Raw genomic sequence first — 10,020 nt, forward strand, 5'->3', positions numbered from 1 at the left:
ATTCCGGCAGAACTGCAGAACGCAAAAGGAAAAACCCTATAACCAACTCAACTTGAGACAAAAGTCAGATGACTTACCGAGGAACCGTAGTTAGGCTCTGTGAAGACTTTTCCTTGGCTACAGTAAGTGCCAGAAGACAATGAAATAAACTGGTCATCATGCGGGGGAGAAACGATCTCTGGCCAAGAAGTCTATACCTTACTGAATCATTATTCACGAATGAAGGCGAAACATCAACTTTTTTCAGGAAACAAAGGCTGGGAAGAGTTTCCCACCCACGTGCTCTTGCTGAAGGGATGGCTTCGGTAAGAAGGAAATTCTGACCAGAACGAAGGCAGAGTACATACTATGTTACGGTCAGGAAGGCGATCAGTACACATATTGGTGGCTCTAAAGAAGCATTAACTGTAAAAGAAAAAAAAAAGGGAATTTGTTCAAAATAAAGGAGGAACTAAAATAATAGACAAAATAAGACGGAAGATGGGGGGGATACTTTAGATGTGCCGAAATCTTTTTCTCGTCTTTCCTAGAGGAGGATAGATTCACTGATCAGCTTTTGAGTTTGACCATTTAAAAGTAATCATTAATGTATAGAAACAGAGATAGAATGTTTTGTTCAACAGTCAAATCCATAGAGGAAGAAAAGAGGGAAAGTGAAGAATTCTTGATTGAACCAGTAGAAGGCTACAGAAGAGAGGGAAAAAGTAAAGAAAAACAAAGTCCATGAAAACATTAAAACAGAAGATAGGAAGGGGCGCCTGGGGGGTTCAGTCAGTTGAGTATCCAACTCTTGATCTCAGTTTTGGTTTTGATCTCAGGGTCACGAGTTCAAGCCCCGAGTTGGGCTCCATGCTGGGCATGGAGCCTACTTAAACAAACAAACAAAAGATAGGAATAATCCTTAAAAATAAAAATCCCAATAATTATGAGCAGATCAAGTTTTTGGTTAAAAGAGAGTCTCAGCCCCAGAGGAAAGTTTCAATATTAGACTGGGTTTCCTGTGACTGACAGAGACTCCAAATAACAATGTTTAACAGTCAGAAGTTTAAAATGGATAGAAGTTTATTTCTTAGGTGAAATCCAGCGTATGCTCTTCAAGGACCCAAGCTCCTGCTAGCTGCCCTGCCATTCCTGGGGTATGCCCAAGTTTGTTCATTTCTCAGGTGGCAGGGTGGAAGCAGGAATAAAGAACAAAGGGGGACAGAGAATGTGAACCACTCATACCCCATTAGGTAGGGCTCCTCACCTGGTACAGGTAGCTGCAAAGGATGCTGGGAAATGTGGTCTTTACTTGGGGCGGTCACATACCCAGCTTAAGACCAGAGGTCCTTCTACTGTAGGGCAGAGAGCAGACATCAAAGGGAAGATACCAGGCTCTTCCCCACAGCTGAGTGCAGGATCTAAGACACATTCAAGCAGCATAACGAGAATCGAAAGGCCAAAAGTGATGGCTTGGAAAACAGATTTACTAGGACAAAATGAACCGAAGGAAGCTCGTATACGTACGGGCAAAGCACACAGAAATGGGCTATGAGGCAAAAACCATTAGGGATAAAATGAGTCACAGTTCACTAAGGAAATCTAACGTTTCTCGTCCGGACACAACTATCCATGTATTTTTCAACTAAAAAAGTTACATTTGGAATTTAGATATTCATTCTTCCTGGAAGATAGCGTTACTGTTAATCGAGTTTGGATTACGTAAATTAACCAGCAAAAATCAAGCACATTGGTCATGTTGAAACTTTAAATGTTGTGATTCAGTGTTCTGTGTGTTCACATAGACCAAGGGTTGGTCAATTTTTTCTGTAAAAGGTGACAGCGTAAAGATTTTAGGCTTGGAGGACCTATGGTTTCTGTCACGACTGCTCAGCTCTGTATCCCCAAGCAGCCATGGCCAACACAGAAATGAATAGGTGTGGCTGGGCTGGAAATTTAGTAATTAATTGACTAAACTTGATTGACACCGAAATTTGAATTTTATCTTTTATGTGCCCCAAAATATTATTATTCTTTCACTTTTCCCCCATTACTAAAACATAAAAACCATTTTAACTTGGGGACCACATCGGGTCTGGGCTGGGACGGTCACTTGCTGACACCTGCTGTAGTCTTATAATATGGAGACTCACAACTTCTGGAGTAACTTTGTTAAGGTTGTGGAATGACAAAAAGTCATGAGCAAGTAGCGACTCTGTATTAATTGCCTATTTGCTCACAATGCATGGTTTTCATAATTTTCCTTTTTTCCTATGTTTGTTCTGATTATATTCATTGAAATGTAATCCTATGTCTGATTGATCCGGTAATACAGATTGTGGGCTTAGATTCTGTATGTTTTTATTTTACTTCTCCAGGTTTTATTTTATCTTGCCAAAGTACTAGTCCATGATGGATTAGTTTGAGAACCACAGCTAGTTTGAGAACCACTGATTTAGGAATTCGTGCATCCAACTGGTGCCCTTGAAAGTGCTTTGACTGGGGGCTGAGGGTGGGAAGTCTGGGTGGGCCAGGAAAGCAGGAGTGGGAGAAGGGGTCTGGGGGCTAATTCTTTCAACAAAGTCACAGAAATCTAAAGACATTGCTCTGGCTGCTGCAGAGACAGTGGAGGCCAGGCCAGGTCATCTTCTCAACGGCACTCATGGTTCACTGGGGGAGACAGACTGTACACATCTGAGTATATAAACAGGATCGACCTCAGCCCAGTCCTAAAGCCAGCCCCTTGGTTGTCAGCTGGGGAAACACATGCTCTGCATCCTCTCCTCTCCTCTCCCTCCCACGCTCAGATGTCATGGAAGCCTTGGGTTATGTTCCTAACTCTGCCCTTGGGCGAATCAGTCTCTCTGGACTTTGGTTTCCTCATCTGTAAAATGGGGCTAAGGTGGTGATTATCAGAAATGATGTGTTAAGTGCTTAGCACAGGACCTGCTGCCTTCTACGAACTTGATAAACGGTAGCTATTATGATTTCAGATTTCAGGGGTCTCAAAGCCTCTGTTTCCTGGCTCTCAAGATTCTGAGATGCTTGGATTTTCCAAAAGTCTGAGATGGTCTGTTTCCCATGTTCTGTGGTTCTAATGAGGTTCTGTCATATGGGCCTTGTTTCTTATTGTTTTTGCCCCTACTTCTCCCAATCCCAGCCCTTGGGAAGTAGGGCAGTGGGCGGAGAGGGCTGGGCTGCTGCCTTGTCGTGGCCCACATTCGGAGCTGGCTGTGGCAGCCCAGGGCCCCAGAGCCAGGCTGCAACCAGGATACCAGCCTCCAGGCCCCTGGCCTGCGTCATCTGAGTGCCCAGGCACCAGTGCTGCAACTCCAGGTAGAGAAATGGGCAGGGCCAACTCTGCTAAGGGCTAGGGGAGACGGGAGGCTGGAAGGACCTCCAACAGGCTGGCAGGACAGAGTCCCAGGCCCAGCTCTGCCCCAAAAGCGCAGGAGCAAGTCTTAGACCATCAGGACTGTCACGGGTACAATGAGAAGATGGGTGGTCCCGGAGCCCCTCATCTTCATCAGCCCTTTCCTCAGTTTTTGCGGGAGGGGGGCTGTGGCCGGGCTGGTGGGAAAGGAAGATCAATGGTCTCTTCTGGAATGAAGTACATTCTTTTATTAGCACAAAACACCACCAACCCAGCAGCCCCAGGGCCCAAGAATAAGTTAAGGCACAGAACAGTCCAGGGGCGACTTTTCCAGGCCTGGGTATCGGGCAAACTTCCTGAGCAAACTTCCGAGGGGGTTGGAGGCTCCCGGGTCCCGGAGTTCTTCCCTGGAGATGAGGGAACCGGGGCGGGGCGGACCCGAGGAGCGCCCCTGGGGCCGCTCGGAGGCGAGGCTGGTTCCCGGCCGCCGGCCCGCGGCTCACTTCTCGAAGTAGGGCAGGTAGAAGAACTGGAAGCCCCGGTGGCCCTTGACCGCGCAGTAGATGAAGATCACGTGGTAGACTGCGGGGCGGGGCCGGTCAGCGCCGAGGGCCCGCCCAGGGCCCGCCCCCGCCCCGCCCCGCCCCGCCCCGCCCCGCCCCGGAGCCCATTCGCACCTCCGGGAACCAACAACAGGAAGCCGGGCACAAAGAAGATGGCGCTGGAGACACCTGCAGGAGGAGGGGCCGAGTCAAGGCTGGGGGGCACGGGGCGGGACTCAGGGGTCACAGCCCGGGCAAGTCTCTCCGCGGTAGAAGGGGCCGTTTCCTGCCAGGAGGGTGGAAGCAAACTTCCGAGAGGGCTGGGGGCTCGCGGGTCCCGGAGGAGTTCTTCCCTTGAGGGGACCCCCGCTGCCTGCGGAGGTAGGAGGGGGCGCTCACCTGGCGAGGGGGCCACCTCCAGTCCCACGGCGATCAGGATCAGCACTGCACACAGATGGAGCCGCGAGGGTGAATGCGTGAGGAGGGGGCGGGCGCTGGGGGCGGGGCGGGGACCTCCACCCACAAACCCCATTAAGGCTTAGGCCCTAGGAATAGTATTCCCCACCTGAGCTGAACGTTCCCTAGCCAGACACACTTCCTGGGAAGCTCACCAAGCTCTGTGTTTTCAGAGCAGGGCACCTGGCAGTCCCTGGGAAATGTCCGAAACCAGATTTCTCTCTGCTCCTTGATGTGGTCTTTCAATCAACAAGTATTTATGGAACACCTGCTGTGTGCCTGGTACTGAGAATCCCACAGGGAAAGGCAAATGAGGTCCCAGCTCTCATGGCCCTTCCCTAGTGGCACAGCCAACAAGAACCTCCAAGCTACAACCCCAGTGATCGGGCTGTGGTAGGGCCAGATCAGGCAGCAGGGGAGCCTGTGGCATCAGGGAGGGGCTTCCTGGAGGCAGTGGCAACTAAGTCGAGCAGGCGTAGCAGTACCAACAGCAGGAACATTTAGTTACCACTTACCAGGTGCTGCCAGGCACTGGGCTAAGCTTGTTAACCTGAACTGCTTAATTGTCACCGTGACTGCATGAAACAGGTATGATCATCCCCATTTCACAGAAGATGAAACTGAGGCACAGAGAGCTGCATTCAGAAGGAGGAGGAGATCTGACTCGAGGCTTTGCTGTGGGCATGGTGCAGGCAGAAAAGGGGAGGAGTGCTGTAGGCAGAGGGAGCAGCATGGCAAAGGCCCAGAGTCTGGAGGGAACTTGGGGCTTTCTAGGAGCTTCCCGATTTTGGCAAGAGTGGAGAGGCAAGATCCCAGGCTTGAGGAGTTTGGCAGGGCCTGAAGACCCGGTGAGGGATGTGGACTTTGGCTGAAGACAAAGCCAAGTGTTGGGGAAGTCATGACTGGATCAACTTTTCAGACCCAGAGAAAGTCCGGGGTCCCAAGTTAGAAAATGGGATTGGGGGAAAATGGGGGGGAGCCGGGCTCTGTAGCAAGGGGGGTGATATGGTATGGAGGCTTGAGGGGCCACCATGGACTGCTATGGAATTTGTGCCCTGCACAGAGCACCTCAAAAAGGGTACGGATGGGGGCTGATACACTACCTGCCCCCTTGGTTTAGGGCTGGGGGCCCTGCCCACTCAGATGAGGCGTCTTTTTCTAATTCCTACAAAGGCCCTTTATAGGTCTATGGAGGACTCCAGGCCTGGTAATGTCCGTGATGTGGGTTTAAATCCCAGCTCATCTACTTCCCAGTTGAGGTCTGAGCAAGTCCTTTTATCGGCCTGAGGCTCTGTCCTTACTTCTGAACTGGGATGGTAATAACGCCTGCCCTCACGGGTACTGAGAGAGTGAGATGGGGTAAGGCAGGTGGCCAGTGTGACCAGTGCCCAGCTTGCAGAGGCTGCTGGAGAAGCGGTGGCTCCCTCCCCCGCACACAGACACCCAGAGCTCAGGCAAGGCTGCTGCTCAGCTTTCTGGCCAGGGGACTTTGACCATCCTGGAGGAGGGAGAGCAGCTGGGCTGTCCTTATGGGCCCTTCTTGATCCCAACCCTGTCCTCTCTGGGGATCCTGAGTCCTCAGCCCCATAGAACGAGTCCGGAAACATCTGGCTGTGAGATGTGCCTGCTCTGGGCAATGGATGTGCCCAGCGAGGGGCGGGGAGAGGTCCTCATCAGCGCTCAGACTCCAGAGAAGAGGAAATGACAGGTGCTCTGGGGATCGGGTTTTCAGAGTATCTGAGCACCTGTCCCTATGCAGGTTCCGGGTCATGGCCCTGTCTCTCACTTGCCGTGTGACTTCTGTAGGGTGGGAAAGGAAGCCTACCCTGCACCTGGCTCAAAGCAGGCACAGAATAAATGGTAGAGCTGTTACTCTTCTGCTCCCTGATGGATTAAATGGGCTAAACTAAAAAAAAAAAAAAAAAAAAAAAAAAAAGAAGAAGAAGAAAGAAAAAAGAAAAGTTTGGAGCACCGAACCAACTATGTGTAATTTCCTGGCTGTGTGACCAGGAGACTGGGTGCTCAGTGTGCCAAGGGGGATGCAGAGCCGGCACAAAGGGAGGACGGACCCCTCATGGGGGTAGGCAGGGGACCCTCAGGGCACTCACCCAGCCCCAGCAGCAGGAGCAGGAAGGAGGCCAGCACTACCCGGCGGTTCTTCTGGATCAAAGGGTGTTGAGTCCAGCTGGGTGGCAGGAGAGCAGGATGGGTGTGAGAGGTGATGGGAGCCCACCTCCCTCCTGTTACCCATCCCCACCCAGAGGACTGAGGGAAAGCCCGTGCCGCCCGTCCTGGGGCACAGAGCACAGAGGCTAAAGCAGGGCAAGGCCTCACCTGCAGCAGGCATGGTAGGAGCGCTGGGTGCTACTGCTGATGGTGCTGAAGGACCACTGGGAGCTGCGGATGGACGTTCGGCTGGAATCCCTGCAGGCCAGGTGGGCCCGGTGAGAGGCAGAGGAAGCAAGGAAGGGGTCACAATGACGTGGTGGGGATGGTGCAGGGACGAGGGCTGGGTATTCCTGCGGGATGGGGGCACTGAGAGGGGACAGGGTGACGAGGAAATCAAGGGCTGGGGTCTCTGCAGGACTGAGGGTGGACAAAGGCTGGGGATTCAAGCTTGGGATTCCTGAAGGACAGGTGACCTGTGGGAAGGTAGGGGCCAGACCAGGCTGGGGGGTTTCTTCAGGATAAAGAGCCTGGTGGGGGTGAGTGGGTGAGGATGGCACTGGGGTAGGGTGACCCTGCAGGATAGGGGAAACCCATGAGGGGAGTGAGGGTCAGGCTAGGAATCCTTGTAGGACAGGATGTGAGGGGGCTGAGTGATGTGAGGTGGAAGACTGGCCAGGGACCTGGGGGACAAGAGCTAGAAGCATAGGACTAGAGGTACAGAGTGGGTCCCCACCTGGCCCTGACCTGGTGCTGACTCCCCCATCCGGCTCCGGAGAGGCCTGGGCTCCGTCTTCATCATTCTCCAGGTTCTATTCCAGAACACATGGCTCAGAGGGGTTATTGGACCCAGGCCCTTCCTACTCCCCTATCAGGGAGAGGAGGAGAGCAAGCCCAAACAGCTGTTTGCCTGGCTGCCTGACAGCTGCTCACCTGGCCCTCCACCCTCCTGCAAAACGGGTTTGATGATTCACAGAAACCGAAACCCAGAAGGAGGTGAGTGCTGGGGAGTGGGCTAGGGGGTGGGGGGCTAGGGAATGGCAGGAGCCACAGGGGCTGGTTGAGGGCTTCTAGCATGGGTCCCAGGGCCAGGAGTTCACCCAAGTTTGGGAGTCAGGGTAGAGCTTTCAGAATGGTATTTCAGGGGCCCAGTATAGAGGCTCTGGATTTGGGGTGCCAAGGAAGGGCAGAAACCCATGGTTTCCACGTTTGGGGCACAGGAATCTGGTACAGGTCTCCAAAAAAAGGATCCTAGAGTTGATGGACGTCCTCTAGGGAGAATGGAGATTTCCAGTTTAGTGGGAATCAAGGCATGGGCAAGGATTCTTCCTGTGAATGGGGGCCTCCAACGGGGTTGGGGACTTCTAGAACAGAAGAGGGAGGAGTAGAAGTCTCAAGGGTCTGCTCCGGAGTATGGGCAAGGTCTGGATCAGGTACAAAGAGCTCTCCAGCCCAGGGGGATGGGGGGGTGGGTGGGTAAGTACCCAGGATGGGTGGGGGCGCCGGGTGGGATTTCCAGTTGGGCTTAAGGGACTTGCTCCCGGGTTCCGGTTCTGGGCTCTCCAGTGGTGGCTGGGGACCAAAATCAGAGCTGAGAGGGTCTGGGCAGGTCCCTGGATTAGTGGCCACGTAGGGTGGGGCCTCTAGACAGATTTTCCCTTGAGCTGGGGTTCTCCAGGGTCCGGCCTGGGTCCCGCGCCGACCCGGGCTGGGGTTGAGGTGGGCCGGGCCGTTCACCTGGTAGCGCAGCCGGGACTGCTTGTCCTCGTCGGCCACCTCGAACCGGGCCCGGCGCTCGAAGTGCAGTGGCCCAAAACGGGCGACCCCGCTGAATTCGGGCCCCGGGCCCGCGTCCTCCAGGGACAGCTCGAAGGCGTCATCGATGCTGAACTGGGGCCGGGCGGCGCTCATGGCCCCGGCCCGCTCAGGCGCCCCTTGCCGCCGCCATCCGAGCCCGCCTGCCCCTCGCGCCGCGGTCCCGCCCCCGCACGCAGGCCCAGCCTCGGGCCGTAGTCTTGGGAGCGCGACCGTCCGCCGCCCCGGCCGAGGCCCCGCCCTCACGTAACAGCCCCGCCTCTGCTCGCCCGCAGCAGGCCCGAGCTGCCGAGCGCCGAGCCGGCCAGTGGGCGGGGCCTCCTTTGGGGACCGCACCGGGGCCGCGGCGCCTCCCAGCGGCCGCCTCCGCGAGCCACAGCGGTCGCCGCCCTCGGAGGCAATCCCTCGGTCTGTGCCATGGGCTTGGAGGGGTCTAGGCGCCAGCCTACCGGGCCCGAGATGGGGCCTTCTGCATCCCAGCCCGCGCCTCGAGTGCTAAGGAGACTCCTGGGACCAGACTGTGTCCCCACCTTGACTCACCGCGGATCTGCACGGGATGGATAGTCTCACCACCGCAGATGTGGAAACTGAGGCCTGGAAAGTTTATGTGGTTTCCACTCCTCCAATCCAGTTTCTACTCAGCAGCCAAAGTGATCTTTTAAAATATATCTGATCTTTTTCTCTGTGTGTTATTTTTTAAAAGACTTATTTATTTATTTATTTAAGAGAGCGTGAGCATGAGCTAGCAGGGGAAGGGGCAGAGAGAGAGAGAGAATCCACAAGCAGATCTCCCAGGTCGCCTGATCCCAGGACCCAGAGTTTATGACCTGAGCAGAAACCGAGAGTTGGCTACTTAAGGACTGAGCCACCCAGGTTCCCCTCTCTGTGTGTTATTCTTAAGTAAGATAAATAAATAAATAAAATAAAAATTATTTTTTTAAAGTATGAGGCTAAGTCATTCTGTATAAAACCGTCCCTTGGTTTTCCATTGTGGTTGGAATAATATCTGAGCTTTTTTTGACTAAGGCCCACAAAGCTGTGAAGGCTCTGGTCCCTGCGTCCCTATCCAGTCTCATCAAGCCTCTTCTGGCCGTCTTTCACCCACTCTGCAACACAGGCCAAACTATTCTCATCTTAAGGCCTTTGCAGATGCTGTTCTCTATACCTGGAAACCACTTATCCTTGCTCTTTCACAACTAGGTCTTTGTCATCTGTGTCTCTGTTCAAATGTCACCTCTCAGAGATGGCATCCCTGAGTATGCAATCTAAAGTCAGTTTCATGTGACACAGCACTTCCCTGAACTTAACTTATTTCACATGGTTTTATTCACCGCTGTGTCCACAGTGCCTAGAACAGTGTTTGGCTCTGAGTAGAGGCTCCTTAAACATTTGTGGATGAAATGAATGAATGAATGCTTTCCCGATATCCCAAATGCACACAGGTGGTAAAACCGGACACCCAAGCTCACCTAGCTCCCGGGGTGCTCTTCCTCCACCCAACGCGCTTCATTGTATGACCTCATGGACGGAGTCGAATCAGCCCTGCTTCTCAGTTTACGACACATCACCACGACGAACTGCCCCCCCTTCATCCTGCCCGGTTCTCTTCTACACATGGTTTTGCTCCTGTGTGGATGTGTTTGCCATCTGCAAACATGGTGTCGTGTATAAAACTCATTCTGTTGTTTA

At 53.4% G+C, this 10,020-nt stretch overlaps 1 protein-coding gene across 6 annotated transcripts; it reads right to left on the reverse strand.

The window, feature by feature from the left end:
* Window positions 1-3,698: 3,698 nt before the first annotated feature.
* On the reverse strand, window positions 3,699-8,563 carry TMEM134 (transmembrane protein 134). Of its 6 annotated transcripts, none has more exons than XM_045775849.2 (7): window positions 8,254-8,563; window positions 7,264-7,328; window positions 6,685-6,774; window positions 6,459-6,535; window positions 4,294-4,338; window positions 4,030-4,083; window positions 3,699-3,934 (listed from the first exon to the last, which is right to left on the reverse strand). In XM_045775849.2, the coding sequence occupies exons 1-7, from the start codon at window positions 8,425-8,427 to the stop codon at window positions 3,852-3,854; spliced, it is 588 nt and encodes a 195-aa protein (XP_045631805.1). In that variant the 5' UTR covers window positions 8,428-8,563; the 3' UTR covers window positions 3,699-3,851. The 6 variants fall into 6 exon arrangements, 4 of the variants coding, with proteins under 4 accessions (XP_045631805.1, XP_045631803.2, XP_045631806.1 ...); XM_045775847.2 differs by having other exon boundaries at window positions 6,685-6,869; window positions 7,253-7,328; XM_045775850.2 differs by lacking the exon at window positions 4,294-4,338.
* Window positions 8,564-10,020: the final 1,457 nt, after the last annotated feature.

The sequence above is a fragment of the Ursus americanus genome, chromosome 24, assembly GCF_024610735.1.
Source record: "Ursus americanus isolate L20-20 chromosome 24, mUrsAme1.1.p, whole genome shotgun sequence".
In the NCBI taxonomy this organism is placed as follows: domain Eukaryota; kingdom Metazoa; phylum Chordata; class Mammalia; order Carnivora; family Ursidae; genus Ursus; species Ursus americanus.